Source organism: Schistocerca cancellata, chromosome 8, assembly GCF_023864275.1.
Source record: "Schistocerca cancellata isolate TAMUIC-IGC-003103 chromosome 8, iqSchCanc2.1, whole genome shotgun sequence".
Lineage (NCBI taxonomy): Eukaryota > Metazoa > Arthropoda > Insecta > Orthoptera > Acrididae > Schistocerca > Schistocerca cancellata.
Window position 1 is genome coordinate 413,504,381 of NC_064633.1, and position 16,735 is coordinate 413,521,115.

General features: G+C 42.9%; 1 protein-coding gene across 1 annotated transcript in view; it reads right to left on the reverse strand.

The window, feature by feature from the left end:
• Window positions 1–536: 536 nt before the first annotated feature.
• Window positions 537–16,735, reverse strand: part of LOC126094770 (uncharacterized) — a 28,065-nt gene continuing 11,866 nt past the window's right edge. Inside the window, exon 2 of the mRNA XM_049909321.1 lies at window positions 537–4,075. Within this exon, the coding sequence (XP_049765278.1) occupies window positions 3,764–4,075 (312 nt within the window). The 3' untranslated portion in view covers window positions 537–3,763. The remainder of the gene's footprint in view (window positions 4,076–16,735) is intronic.

Below are 16,735 nucleotides of genomic sequence, written 5' to 3' on the forward strand. Positions count from 1 at the left end.
CTCCAGTGTACAGTGTGCTTCGTATTCTAAATTGAGATTGCTAACTTGGTATTCAAAGTCATTATTTATTAAGAAATACCTTTGGCAATAGAACTTAGTGACAAGATCATTGTGTATGATACATTTACAGCGCATATGGAAAATATGACTTCTTGTTAGAGAATGCACTCAGTGCTATTTAATTGCAAAATAAATTTCTACAAATTGTATTTGGTAAGTTGGGAAAAGTTGTCTGCCATTTCTGCTGTATTCATAGTTAGCCATATTAATTCTGTGGCAGGATTATTAACTTTCCTTTTATTTATTTTAACTGTTTGATTTTCTGAAACTGACACCAATTCAGGCACAAAAATAGCAAACAGAAAACTCAAAAGAAATTATTACTTTAATATTAGTTTTAAAAATAAGAAAACCATTATATACAATTATCAGTTTGAATTGTACACAAAACTGTATCTCAGCTGTATTATAATAACATCATTTTGCAGTGCTATCCAATAATAGTGATTCTTTTGGAATGGACAGAGGTACAAAACGTTATCAATGAAATTTTTTCATATATTTGAGTTCCAGTTGTTTTTAATACAGATTTAATGACAAACAGATACATATATTACACAATAAAAAGCACAAGTTTTCACAAACATAAGACATACACCATAAAATTCACATTACACAAACAATCACACAATCAAGTGTTCACTGAAATATAAAGTTGACTGCTAAAGCTCAAAACACATAGTGAAGTCAATAAATAAACAACAAAAATAGTCTTTGGCATAAATTTAACAAAATTTTAACTTTCAGTGGCAGAAATAACTCTCACACATAACAGTCAAAAAATCAAATACTGATGACAAGCAAGACAAGAAATTCCGTACACCACAAAGAAAGACAGCCCACTGAGGATTGCTACAGAAACATGAAATATCAAAACTACTTCAACATAATAATAAATAATCTATAAAAATAATTATCACAGACAGACCACATGTTTGTATTCATGTGAAGTGCTAATAAACTAAAACAGTACAAATCACAGCAATGAAGTACTGCATTAAACACATATGATAGTGGAAAACTGCTGAATATAAATTACAAAAAATTGTAAAAATTACTTAAATGCACTGAAGTTCAAAAGTGTATATGTATTAGTGAGAAAGCATCAGATATTCTGTTGCATCCCAACAGCATACAAATTAAATTTATACAATTTATGCATTGTCAACGTAACTTGAATTCACCTTCGAATAGAAGTCTGAAACCTTACAGAGGAACATGCCTGTGATCAACCTACAGAATTTGTTTATGTACAATACAATAACTGTACCCTTCCTATATACTCAAGTTAGTAGAGAGAAAACATCAGTCATGTAGAAATGTACCTACATTGGTCGAAAATTTACAGAAAATATTGTTCCTATAGAAAACATACCGTTTTGGTCGGGAGATTTTCAACTATAAAATTAGTCTCCTCATATAAATGCTATGTACATTTCTTTTTGTATAATCTATGAAAAAGTGACCTCCAAAATAAACAGTACTGACTGATACATGTATAGTATATAGATCATTTTACTATTTAACTTAGTGTTGTACCAAGAGTATTTTATACAAAATGAAACACTACATTCAGAGTTACTACTGGTTTGGTCATAGTCAGCACAAAGAGTTACAGATTAACTGCAATGTTTAACATGAACTTGCATTTGACAGAAATAACTTTTAACACTGCTGTAAGGTTTTACTTGAAAAATGCTGGGGACTCCACAAGTAAGTCAAACTGGAATTTGGTCTCATCTGAATAACTCACAGACATATTGTTTCAAAATTACTCTCAGAAATTGTGAAAGGTTTTCAAGAAATATATCATTTCACTTCTATTGGCTGGTATTAATAATGAATGTCAACTAAAGAGTTAAAGGGGGAGACCTTTGTTGGTGCTAACATGCCAAGTTCACTATTCAAAGATCTGGAACTTGCACATCACGAAAATTGGATGAAGCTATAAGATTATATTACAATATACTATAGTGAGTGTTAATGACAAACATTTGCTCAGAACCATTTACAGAATTCAAGATACATTAGACACATTTTAAGATATGTCATCCACATAATCTTATCTGAATGAAATGAACAGTGTTTCAAATACAGTTCAGTATGGAAGCACACATCTTTGATAAACACTTGACTCAGTTTACAACCTCCTTCAGTAGGTACTTGCAGCATTTTTGTCTTATTGTGAAATTTGAAGTAACTGCCTCTCTGCTGCACTAACAATGAGATACAGCTCTGCCTTATACCACCTTCAGATTTTTTTGTCGCAGCACTTCGTAAAAGGTCAGTTCAGAGCATTCCTGAGGTAGGGGACAGAGTGAACAATAGGACCAGTTATACAGGACTTACCTTGCTAGAACTACAGAAATGCATGTCATGAATCTTTCCCTTGCTGTGTTTTCAGTGCCACAGTAACATTTTTGGTATTTACCATTTCTTGAGTTGATTTAAATGGCCAATTAAATTTAGTTTTGGTGTTCCTTTAATGACCAAGTAACAAAGGCCTATGATTACTTGTACAATGAGAATGGAACAGTTTACAGAAATTTAGAGACATACAAGGAATATCAGATAAAAATAACAGTTTTTGTACTGAGACCGCTACGGTCGCAGGTTCGAATCCTGCCTGGGGCATGGATGTTTATGATGTCCTTAGGTTGGTTAGGTTTAAGTAGTTCTAAGTTCTAGGGGACTGATGTCCTCAGAAGTTACGTCCCATAGTGCTCAGAGCCATTTGAACCATTTTTTGTAATGAAACTTTTCTGGTACAGTATCAGATAACAGTTCTTGTTCTTTGTGTTTCTGCCATTAAGTGGTTCATCAAATGGAGAGTATGGAAAGTTAGTCAGATACCATCTCACTGGTAAAATTTACACAATAATAGTACCCAATAAGACATTACCTGATGGGAGCATATCTAGTGTACACCAAAAACGTCAAAAAACTTTAGGGACAGGTTCCTTAATTAGAAAATGTCTAGTAAACATGGGCTCTAAAATGGATACCTTAAGAGCTATCAGCATTTGTTTATCTTCACTAGTGTAAACATATCTCATCTACTGAACAAATGGTCAGTGTTCTTAAGTTATGCTTTTTAGAGCCCTTGTTTACTAGACTTTTTTTCTTGTTTTGGAGTAAGTAACCGGTCCCTGTATATTCCTTCAATTTTCGATCATGACATGCATATTGTCTGCAGCCCTGTTGTTACATCAATTTCACACTGTAAAACAACTGCTCACTCTTCTTAGTCTGATATAATCTGCAGTTACTATATTATTCCTGCACAAATTTGCAGCTCCTGTGCACTTTTTTGTGTCCCTGATACACCACATCACATTTAGAAAGACTGCAGAAAAAATTGTGGCAAGCTACACACTTTGCCAAATCCTCTGGGCTGTGTATTTGTTGCGGGTCTCGGTCCCTACACTCAGGAACGCAATAAGTGAGTGGCTGACTACAGTTCGCATAACCTACCTTCTCTCTGTCGCTTATCCACTCTCCTCGAAGGGTTAAAGGAAAGGGAAATCAGTTGAGCGACGACTCTTTCACGTGCAATAGAGAGTTCTCCAGGGTATCCCCGCGCACGTGACGACACGTAGGACCTCTGCAGACTCTCCAGCTGTGAGCAGGCTGCAGGCAGATACAGCAGATGGGCACCGGGGCGAGAGTAGTGCAGGTAGTGTGGGGTGATGTCTCGGGCGGACTACAGCTCCTCGTCCTCGGCGACGGCAGGCAAGGGGCAGGGGGCGGCGGCGGCCGCTGCACTGGGGGACGAGGGGGCGGCGGGGCTGAACGCCTCCAGCCACGAGTCCAGGTCCCGCGCCGTCGCCGCCACGAACGTGAGGCTCGCATCCGCCGCGTCGCAGCCCTTGTGGCGTACGCTGAAGGCGAGCGGCGCGCCCTCTGGCCGGGACACGGTCGCGTGCCGCAGGTTCACCACGCCCAGCGGCCGGCACACCTTCTTCTGCGGGAACACCACCGCGAAGTGCTCCAGCGACGTGCGGTACACCTTCACCTGCAACAGCAGAAGGCGCTCTTAGTTTGGTTGGGGTATAAAGGGACCAAAGTACAAGGTAATCCGTCCCTTTTTCCACAAGCAAACAAGTCTCGGGGTTGTTGTTGTTGGCCGGCCGAAGTGGTCGAGCGGTTCTAGGCGCTACAATTTGGAACCGCGCGACCGCTACGATCGCAGGTTCGAATCCTACCTCGGGCATGGATGTGTGTGATGTCCTTAGGTTAGTTACGTTTCAGTAGTTCTAAGTTATAGGGGACTGATGACTTTAGAAGTTAAGACCCATAGTGCTCAGAGCCATTTGAACCATTTGTTGTTGTTGTTGTTGGGGTCTTCAGTCCTGAGACTGGTGTGATGCAGCTCTCCATGCTACTCTATCACGTGCAAGCTTCTTCATCTCCCAGTACTTACTGCAACCTACATCCTTCTGAATCTGCTTACAAGGGAACCTCCCCATCGCCCCCCCCCCCCTCAGATTTAGTTATAAGTTGCCACAGTGGATAGGCCTTGAAAAACTGAACACAGATCAATCGAGAAAACAGGAAGAAGTTATGTGGAACTATGAAAAAAATAAGCAAAATATACAAACTGAGTAGTCCATGCGCAACATCGGCAACATCAAGGACAGTGTGGTCTGAGGAGCGCCGTGGACCCGTCGTTAGCGTGAGCAGCTGCGGAATGGGAGGTCCTTGGTTCAAGTCTTCCCTCGAGTGTAAAGTTTAATTTTTTATTTTCAGACAATTATTATCTGTCCGTCCGTCCGATGCGATCACTTTTTTGGGAGTGATTATCACATCCACAAGAAAACCAAAATCGGGCAAGGTAGAAGAATCTTGTTACCCATTCGCCAAGTGTACAAGTTAGGTGGGTCGACAACATATTCCTGTCATGTGACGCACATGCCGTCACCAGTGTCGTATTGAATATATCAGATGTGTTTTCCTGTGGAGGAATCTGTTGACCTATGACCTTGCGATCAAATGTTTTCGGTTCCCATTGGAGAGACACGTCCTTTCGTATACTAATCGCATTGCTTTGCGGTGCGGTCGCAAAACACAGGCACTAAGCTTACAGAGAACAGAGACGTCAATGAACGAAAGGACAGATCATAACTTTGCGAAAATAAGGAATGTGAAATTTTCACTCCAGGGAAGACTTGAACCAAGGACCTCTCGTTACGCAGCTGCTCACGCTAACCACGGGACCACGGCGCTCCTGAGCTCAGGCTATCCTTGATGTTCCATATCTTGCCCATGGACTACTCAGTTTGTATATTTTGCTTCAAGGCCTATCCACTGTACCAACTTATAACTAAATCTGAGGGGGGTGCGATGGGGAGGTTCCCTTGTTAGTGTATTCATCTCTTGGTCTCCCTCTACGATTTTTGACCTCCACGCTGCCCTCCAATACTAAATTGGTGAGCCCTTGATGCCTCAGAACATGTCCTAACAACTGATCCCTTCTTCTAGTCAATTTGTGCCACAAACTTATCTTCTACCCAATTCTATTCAATACCTCCTCATTAGTTATGTGATCTACCCATCTAATCTTCAGCATTCTTCTGTAGCACCACATTTCGGAAGCTTCTATTCTCTTCTTGTCCAAGCTATTTATCGCCCATGTTTCACTTCCATACATGGCTACGCTCCATACAAATACTTTCAGAAACGACTTCCGGACACTTAAATCTATACTCGATGTTAACAAATTTCTCTTGTTCAGAAAGGCTTTCCTTGCCATTGCCAGTCTACATTTTATATCCTCTCTACTTCGACCATCATCAGTTATTTTGCTCCGCGAATAGCAAAAATCCTTTACTACTTTAAGTAGTAATCTAATTCCCTCAGCATCACCCAACTTAATTCGACTACATTCCACTATCCTCGTTTTTCTTTTGTTGATGTTCATCTGATATCCTCTTTTTCAAGACACTGTCCATTCCGTTCAACTGCTCTTCCAGATCCTTTGCTGTCTCTGATAGAATTACAATGTCATCGGCGAACCTCGAAGTTTTTATTCCTTCTCCATGTATTTTAATACCTACTCCGAATTTTTCTTTTGTTTCCTTTACTGCTTGCTCAATATACAGATTGAATAACATCAGGGAGAGGCTACAACCCAGTCTCACTCCCTTCCCAACCACTGCGCTTCCCTTTCATGTCCCTCGACTCATAACTGCCATCTGGTTTCTGTACAAATTGCAAATAGCCTTTCGTAAAACAACTAAAAACAAAGGAGTTGGGGAGGTAAAGCGGGCAAAACTAACGGGGAAGCACACCGAAAGAGAAAACGACAGAAGCGGACCAAAGGAGGAAGCGTACAAGAAAAGGTTAGAGGAAGGTATTAAAGTCATATAGCAGATGGCTTGGGCTGGCTGATCACAAAGATAAAAAGGATGAGCCAGCCACTCTGCAACATACAAAATCGTCAGCCTAAAATACAAGGCGAGAAGAACACACACAGGAAAAAGACGCACAACAAGGCAAACAAAATCCAAAGTAAAAGTGATAAAGAGGTAAAAGGGAGGGAGGCTGGTGGCCTGGGAGAGTAGGCCAGACTTCCAACCTTAGATAGTATGATAAGAACCACCCTACCGAATAAAACGTAAAACTAAATCAGCCGTTGAGGCATAGTCGCCCAACACCGTAGGTAGGGTATTGGGAAGGTTAACATATCGCTACATAGTGGCTAAAATTGGGCAGTCCAACAAGAGGTGGACGACAGTTATATGGGAGCCACAGCGACACCTCGTGAAGGAGGTGGTGACCGTGTGTTAGCCAAATATGGCTGTTGTGGAGCCAGCAAAGGACAACAGAGTCCTTGAAAGTAGCTCGCATGGATGACCGCCACACATTCATTGTCTCCTTGATAACACAGAGTTTGTTTGGGGTACTGAGGGTGCGCCACTCAGTATCCCAGACCGCGAAAACTTTCTTATCTCAAAGTGCTCTACACCGACACTAAGAGGGAAAAATCATCAAGTTTTAATCAAAGGGAGAGATTATACACAGAGAGGCTGTGACACGCTGTGCAGCGCTCCCTGTGATGCCACACTGTACTACAGACGGGCCCAGAAAAATGCCATTCTTTGATAGTTAAATCTTTGGAACAAAATGATATATCGTTGCAATTTTGAGCAGCAGCGTAGTCCATTGTTTTCTCAACTGATCTTGGTGCACGTTTTCCAGATGACAATGCAGCAATGAATGAAGTAAGACTGTCGTCTGAGCAATGCTAGACCATACTGAAGTGATACAAGAAGTACGAAAACATGATGGAGGCACAACAGCAATGGCGGAATGTGTATGGAGCTCAGCCACCAACACATACAACAATTTTTCGTACTAGCGATAAATTTGAAGCTGACGGTACTGTTCAGTATGGGCATAAGGAAAGGTCTGGCTGACCAAAACATCAACATGTCCAGCTTCCAGCGCTGCCGTGTTGCAACATTTTACTAGATCATCTCAAAAATCTGTGAAGTAGGGTACACGTGAAAGTGGGGTAAGCCGATCAAGCGAAGACTACTTCTGAACGCTGCAAAGTGGAAAGTGAACAATCAAATCGCAGCACGCTGTGAACGAGGTCGACCCGTATAGAAGGATGGAGTACTGGCGAGAGGTTTGAAGTCACGCTTCTCGAGGATGAACGGTTTGCAGAGATGGTAATCTGGTCTGACGAGGCATAATTCAAACTGAACGGTACTGCAAATCGCCACATCTACGTGTACTGATCTCCTGAAAATCTTCATGTTCAAGTGAACGAACATGTTAATCTACAAGGTGTTAACGTGTGGCGTTGTCTGTCATCGAGTGGTCTTATTGGCCCATTCTTCTTTGAAGGTACCGTAACTGGTGAGGTGTATCTTCATATACTGCAAACATCGATTTTACCTGCCATCCGAGAGGTGTTTGGGAATGAAAGATTTTACTTACAACAATATGGCGCTCCGCCTCACTACCACAGAGACGTCAAACCTAATTGGATGAAAATCTATGTGGATGATGAAGAGATCGAAGAGCAGCTGTCGATTACCCAGCATGGTCTCCAGAACTTACACCTCTTGACTTCTACCCACGGGGGACCTTGAAAAGTGAAGTTTATCAACAAAAGCCAGCTGCACTGATTGAGTTACGAGAAACCATCGAGGCGTCCCGTGCAGCTATCACACCGGCAACACTGACAACGTACTTCGTCCAACGGGAGCGCTGTTGTCTCAGCAGTGCTGTACTACTCGACCACGATATTGCTGCACCTGGCCTGCCGTGGCCGCTACCGACAACAGACGGTGACGTCACAGTGAGCAAGTAAGGTGGTGACGAAGGAAAAGGCGTCGCGTTGTGAATGATTACAAGACAGTTGCGCGTATACTATCAAGTGTTTCAGCATCTCCTCGTGAAATATCACGATAAAAACTGGCGATAATCCGACCAAAGTGCCCTCACCCCCAGGTGCAATAATATTGTGGTCCACTAATGCAGATTCTTATGCCATGTGTCTTGCTCGTTTCTGTCGGTACTGTTAGTGAAATAGCACTGATTGCTTTTCTCATTTTCTATAATAGCGCAATATTTCAAAGTACTGAAAGGTTTACGCATAAAAATCTTCGTTTTTAAAAACGGTTTATGTTAGTAGTAATAAATAAAAAGTAAATGTTATAGCCGCGACCAAAAAATACCGGTTACGTTGAACTAAAATACCGGTGTCGGTGTTAATCGAGCGGTATTTCCCAGCCCTACAACGAGCCGATATAACCAAGAACAGGAAACGTCAAGAGAAGTCAAAGCCCTGGTGCTTGAGGAGGGGCGTCTCATAAACGCAGAGATGGTGGAAAAGGTGAATATCAGTCATGGTTTGATTTCCAAAATCTTGCACGACCTTTTCTACACGACAGACATCGCCGCCCGTTAGGTTTCGCGGCTGTTCATAACCATGAAAAACATGCAGAACTGAATCATCTGTGGAAATGCAGCGGAGTCAGGCCAATCCAGAAGGCTTCTTTAGTCCCTTAATCACCACGGATGTATTGTGGGTGTATCGCTATGACCAGAGTTAAAGTAGCAAAGCAAGCAGTGGAAATAAGTGTATTCACCACCGCCGAAAAAGACGAAGGCCCAACCATCATCAGGAAAAATGACGGTGAAAGTGATTAACCTCCTGACATGATTACAGGAGGCTTTAAAGGCAAAGCGTCGCGGGAACCAGTTGGACAGGGTGTTCTCCGTCCACGACAATGCCCCATCTGATTTTGTACCGGGCACATTCACACATGCTGCTTCTTTCGACTATCAAATTCTACCCAAACCCCCACCCCGCTCGAGCCCCGTATTTTCTTGGCATGACACACCACTTTATGGCACGTACTCCCAGATTGAAGGAGGAGGAGACTCTAGGTGGAACGAGCCCTTAACGATCGAAACGAAGACCCAGAGTCTCCGCTATGTTTTCCATCGTACAGAAAAATAATCTCACTGAAGGGTGAATACAGATATCAGCCAAAACATTACGATCACTGCCGCCTGGTAGTGTTGCAGGCACGTTATGCGATAGCAAAAGTATGTAAGCGGAGCAGACACGGACGGGGATCATCCTAGCGACGATATGGGTTACAGATGGAGAAATCCATTGAGATTAACGATTCTGACAAATGGCAGATTATTACTGCGCGGAACCTGTGAATGAGTATCTCGAAAAAGGCGAAGCTGGTCGAATGTTCACGTGCTACTGTCTTGAGCTTCTGCGGAAAGAGATAGGACAGCGAAATTACCACTAGACACTAAATGGTTGGACGTCTAAGACTGTTCACAGAACGTGGGATTCAGAGATTTGTCTGCTCTGCAAAGTAGGATACATGGTGATCTGTGGCATCTCTGGCACAAGAGTACAATGCTGGTGCACGCAAAAGTGTTTCGGAGCACACTGTTCATCGTACATTGTTGAACATGGAGCTCCGCAGCAGACCACCCCTACGTATTCACATGTTGACCCAACGACATCGTTAACTACGACTGCAGTGGGTACGGGACTATTGGGACTAGACCGTCGACCCAGGGAAATGTGTCGGCTCTTTGGGTGAATCACATTTTTGTTACACTCGGTCGTTGGTCGTCTCCGCAAACGGCGTCATCGAGGTGAAGGGCGGTTCGAAACGTGCAGCGCGCCACGGTCGCAGGCTGCTGGGAGCAGTATTATGCTATGGGAGACATTCTCCTGTGCTTGCATGGGACCTGTGGTAGTAGTCGAAGACACGCTGGCAGCATGGTGTCTTCCCCAACGGCGACGTCATCTTTCAAATGGTTCAAATGGCTCTGAGCACTTGTGGTCATCAGTCCCCTTGAACTTAGAACTACTTAAACCTAACTAACCTAAGGACATCACAAAAATCCATGCCCGAGGCAGGATTCGAACCTGCGACCGTAGCAGTCGTGCGGTTCCGGACTGAGCACCTAGAACCGCAAGTCCACCGCGGCCGGCCGTCATCTTTCATCAGTCAGCAGTATAATTGCCCGTGTCTCGAAGCCAGAACCGTGCTACTACAGTGGTTTGAGGAGCATTATAGTGAACTCACATTGATGTCCCAGCGACCAAATTCACCTGATGTAAATCCTATGGAGCCCATCTACTTCGCTACTGGGCGCCATCGCCTTGTACGCAAATCAGTGGCCCGTAATTTGCGCGAATTGTGAGACCTGCGCGTAGACATCTAATACTACATATCTCCACAAACCTACCAACACTGTAGGATCCCTGACACGCAGAATCAGTGGTGTATTTCGTTCCAAAGACGGACAAACAAGCTATTAAGCAGGTGGTCATAATGTTTTCCTCGTCACTTTACGTAGAGGAAGACTAACACCTTCACCACGTTCCACGGTCGCAGCTTGATTTAATTGTGAGGTGATTAAGACTTCATGACTAACCCAGAATGGATGTTGGTTTGAAGACGAGGGGTTCACAGCCGGCCTTCAGCATAGAAAGATCTAACGTATTGCACGTAAAAATGCGGGAAGACCGCTTGTGTGGTTACACGATTGCCGAACAATCACTGGAATCAGTCAAATCCATTACATATCTAGGAGTGTGCATAAGGAGAGCTTTATCCCATACATGCTTAGAACTTTTTTCAACACTGATTTTTATGATTTTCACAAATGTTACTTATTATTGGCCACAGACAACAGCTGTAAGAGTAACTTATAGTTGTGAATTGAAAATGGTGTTGTTTTTTTTTCAGTGAGTCGACATTGACCCCAAGGGCGCATAAAGTTGTACACTACTTGGAACAGGAATAATCAAAATAAATCATATTTTACGCTTATCGGTGTTTATTATGAAGAATTAGATAATTAGCTTTTATTATTACAATCTATGAACTATTAAGTAATCATACCTGGTACACTATGAGATCAAAAGTATCCGGACACACCAAAAACAAACGTTTTTCGTATTAGGTGCATTGTGCTGCCACCTATTGCCACGTACTCTCATATCAGCGATCTCTGTAGTCATTAGACATCGTGACAGATCAGAATGGGGCACTCCGCGGAACTCACGGACTTCGAACGTAGTTAGGTGATTAGGTGTCACTTGGGTCATACGTCTGTACGCGACATTTCCATACTCGTAAACATCCCTAGGTCCACTGTTCGCAATGTGATGGTGAAGTGGGAAAGTGAAGGGACACGTACAGCAGAAAAGCGTACAGGCCGACCTCGTCTGTTGATTGACAGAGTCCGCCGACAGTTGAAGAGAGTCGTATTGTGTAATAGGCAGACATCCATCCAGACCATCATACAGGAATTCCAAACTGCGTCAGGATCCACTGCAAGTACTATGACAGTTAGGCGGGAGGTGAGAAAACTTGGATTTCATGGTCGAGCGGCTGCTCGTAAGCCACACATCACGCCGGTAAATGCCAAACGACGCCTCGCTTGGTGTAAGGATCGCAAACATTGGACGATTGAACAGTGGAAAAATGTTGTGTGGAGTGACGAATCACAGTACACAATGTAGCGATCCGATGGCAGGGTGTGGATATGGCGAATGCCCGGTGAACGTCATTTGCTAGCGTGTGTAGTGCCAACAGTAAAATTCGGAGGCGGTGGTGTCATGGTGTGATTGTGTTTTTCAAGGAGGGGGCTTGCACCCCTTCTTGGTTTGCGTGTCACTATCACAGCACCGGCCTACACTGATGTTTTAAGGACCTTCTTGCTTCCTACTGTTGATGAGCAATTCGGAGATGGCGATTGCATCTTTCAGCACAGTTGAGCACCTGTTCATAACGCACGACAATAACATCCCTGTAATGGACTGGCCTGCACAGAATCCAATAGAACACCTTTGGGATGTCTTGGAACACCGAGTTCGTGCCAGCCCTCACCGACCGACATCGATACCTCTCCTCAGTGCAGCACTCCGTGAAGAATGGGCAATCATTCCCCAAGAATTCTTCCAGCACCTGAGTGAGCGTATGCCTGCGACAGTGGAAGCTGTCATCAAGGCTAAGGGTGAGCCAACACTATACTGAATTCCACATTAACGATGGAGGGCGCCACGAACTTGTAAGTGATTTTCAGCCATATGTCCGGATACTTTTGATCACACAGTGTACATGAGGAATCTAAATCATAATATCATTATGCAGGAAACTCTGTAAAGCATTTGTCAAGAAAGTTTATATTACATGCGACAGTTTTATTCTTACAAAACTCGCATCTTCTTCTGACCTGATCAGTGAGAAAAATATCATGAATCTGTTGGGCCGCAGCAGGGTTGTTATCGATCCAGTGGGCACATATGGGTTAATGTGGAATGACCATACAAAACTAATAATAGGAAAGACATATGCCTATGATTCATTGCAAAAATCCTCGGGAAACATAGTCCATCTACAAAGGAAGCATCTTACGAAATTCTTGTCGACCGACATTATCTCCTTATTCAGGAACCCTTAACAGGTAGCACTGACAGAGGAAATAGAGAAGACCCAAAGAAGAGTGGCACGTTTCGTAACGGATTCGTTTTGGAATAACGAACGCGTCGCGAAGATGCCCACCCACCTCCAGTGGCAGACACTACGAGAGAGGCGTTGTGCAGCAGAACTTGCTGTAATGTTCAGATTTGGAAAACATAGGTCCCTACAAGATTCAACCAACATATTGCTTTCTCCGACATGTATCTCACGAAGAAAGAGGCAAAAAGTAGACGTATTTGATAGGTTCAAAAATGGCTCTGAGCACTATGGGACTCAACATCTGAGGTCATCAGTCCCCTAGAACTTAGAACTACTTAAACCTAACTAACCTAAGGACATCACACACACCCATGCCCGAGGCAGGATTCGAACCTGCGACCGTAGCAGTCACGCGGTTCCGGACTGAAGTGCCTAGAACCGCACGGCCACCACGGCCGGCTTTTGATAGGTAATATGTAAAATGTGCACGAAGCAAGAAGTAACAATGGGTATGTAAGACCAAAAGGGAAGCGCTCGGATTAATATGATGCAAGGCAGGAATGTACTTTTTTCCGTCTTACTTTAGAATCTAAGAAGCAACGATGGAAATAAAAGAAGGGTTCAGGTAGAAAAATTTAGGGTGAATGGACAACAATGATAATATTCGCCGATTGCATTGCTGTTCTCTGTGGAAGTGAAGCATTACAGAACCTGCTGAGTTATTGAAAACACTACAGAGTACAGAATATGGATTCAGAGGTAAACAAAGAAATAATACAGTATTAAGTAGCAACAGAAATAATTGGGGCCAATATTATGGATAAAGTGAAGAAATTCTGCCATCTTGTAAGCAAAACAAAACAAACAGTCGAAGCAAGCTGCACTGGTACATGTAAAGTGAACATTCCTTCCCAAAAGCGATCTACTACTACAGCACCAAATTTAGTAATAGGTGCTAGCCACAAATTTCTGTTTAGTCTTCGTCTTTTTGCATGGTTTTTTTCTGCTTCCTTCAGCGTTTCATCTCTCAAAGAAACGATATCATTTTCTCTTGCATTCCCTTTCCCCTTTTCAGTTGCATAACGCTCCCTTTTTTCTTCAACTTGTCCAAATCCGATCTCCTTAATTTCTTACTGTTTTCGTGATTTCCTCAGCTTTATTCTGCAACTCGTAACTAATAAATTATGGGCAGAGTCCACAAAAATCATTATTCCCGTACTTTCACGGTTGAAGCGTGCTAAAAATGAGGGATTTTGTGTCACTTATTTGGACAATTTTATTTCCACGATTTCTACGGGTTAGATTTGTAAGGGGGGGGGGTAAAGAATATTCGTATTTTCTTCTCTCATAGACTGTTGTTGACGTTTTCAAAGGGAGGTTATCGCGAAATTTGTGACAGTTTTATTTGAGTGGCTGCCAGGATAGATTTCTCAACGTATCTGATGTCCTCTCTCATCAGTCAAACAAAACTGTCAACCATCCACCCATACATTTGGGCAGTATTCAAGTATGAACTGAATAAGTGTTGTAGGCATTTCTTCTATTGCGGACTAATTGCAATTTCCTAGTACTCTACCAATGAACCATGGATTGTCATTCATTTTGACTACAGCTGAGGATATATAGTCGTTCCACTTCTCATCCATACAAACTATTGCTCCCAAACGTTCGTCTGACACGAATGAATACCTATGATTTATTAATGGTGTACTCAAAGAAAAGCACTTTTACGTTTCGTGAAGCGAACAACTTCGGCACCTAACCTTAAGAACCAATAGGTAGTCTTTGGGGCACAATATTATGTCGAGATTTAATTGGATAGGAATGCATATTTCACCGAAGAGAATTTCCAGATAGAAAACTGCATCATCTGAGAAAATTGAGATTGCAGCTAACCCGCTAAGTCATTAACGCATAATGGTAACATTGCAGCAGCCACCCTCTGAGACATACTAGAGATTGACTTCTACGCGTATACACTTCAAATCGCTGTGAAGTGCATGGCAGAGGGTACCTTCCGCTGTATTAGTTATTAGATCTTCTTCCCGCTCCATTCACTTATGTCTGCATATCCCCGATCTGCCATACCCATATTTACACAGAAAAGCGTTGGGAAATATCCCGCACAGACCACTGTGCCAACTCCTAGAAACGCACAGGAAGCCTGGAAGTGGCTTCCTGATAGCGAAGCGGTTATCGGCGCTTTGCTGGCGCATGTCTACTGCGTTGATGCATAGCTGGACAGAACTGCGAAGATAGTGAAAACTGAAATAATGCCGTTCCGCTCTGAACAATATGTACGTCACACTATCCGCTTTAGATGTCTACCCTTTTACATGAACGACCGCTAGTAACTGCAGTTTATGATAGAGCATGGTGGAGAGTAATTTCATTACACGCTAGAGACAAGATGGCGTTACATCGTTTATTTCGTCAGCTGCTTCCACAAAGGCACGCAACATTCAGGACAAAAGAATCGCAATTTGCCGCAAAGGTTACACTCAATGAGTCAACAGCCTTGCCGCAGTGGTAACACCCGACTCCAGTTAGATCATCGCCGTTAAGCGCTGTCGGGCTTGGTTAACACTTAGATGGGTGACCGTCCGGGTCTTCAGCGTTTTCGTGGCCTGTTCGGACTGTTTTTTTTTTTATATTTAATGGAAATAGTGGAAGAAGAGGCTCCTAGTTTGTACTGTGGCGTGACACGTTTCACATGCACCGTATCATTGGGCGTCTCTACAAACAGCTCTTTGGCAGCTCTCTGTATACAAGGTTAAACCTTTAGAAACGTGACCTCTGTCTGTTGGTAAATATTTTACAGAGGGTATTGCATTTAAAACTGCAGGATAATTTACAAAATCAAATCAAATGTGTGTGAATTCCTATGGGACCAAACTGCTGAGGTCATCGGTCCCTAGGCTTACACACTACTTAAACTAACTTATACTAAGAACAACACCACCCACGCCCAAGGGAGGACTCGAGCCTCCGGTGGGAGGGGCCGCGCAATCAGTGACTCGGCGCCTCTAACCGCGGGGCCACTCCGCGCGGCGATAATTTACACTTCGCTACTGCCGAGTGAGTGAAACTTATGCACCGGTACAAATATTGGCAGTGAAAATTACCAAAGGTTTGCTTGGCTGTTACTAATGCTCTTACTAATGGAACAAAGCACAACCAGGATACCCTTCTAGCATTTGGACCTAGACAAATTTCTTCGACAATGTAATACGCAATAAGATGTTAGCAATACATCAAGGCTAAAGTACGTACATAAGCAAGCTTATGAACCGCAACACGCATGAAACTCAAATGCAAATAATAAAAACGGAATATTCATCTTTAGGTTCAAGCTCTTGTGTCCGTGCTTGTTTACAAATAAATCTGGTTTTGGATGGGATCCGCCTTGAGCAAAACACAAAGAACAGCATGTGGTAACAAGAAAGAAAATAAAAACCCACTGATGATGCTGTAACGTCAGGGAAACATGTCTGGGTAAAAGAACAGAAAACTGTTTTGCTCAAGGTGGATCCCATAGAAAATCAAAATTAATGAAAGTGGAAACTAAAGAAGTATAAGTCCAAGACGGGTGTAAGCCAGGGTTGCAGCTTATCACGACTGCTCAAATTTATGGCGAGGAAGCAGTGAAATAAAATTTGGAAGAAGGAATGACAATACTAGGGGAACATATACCAATGGTAAAGTTCCCT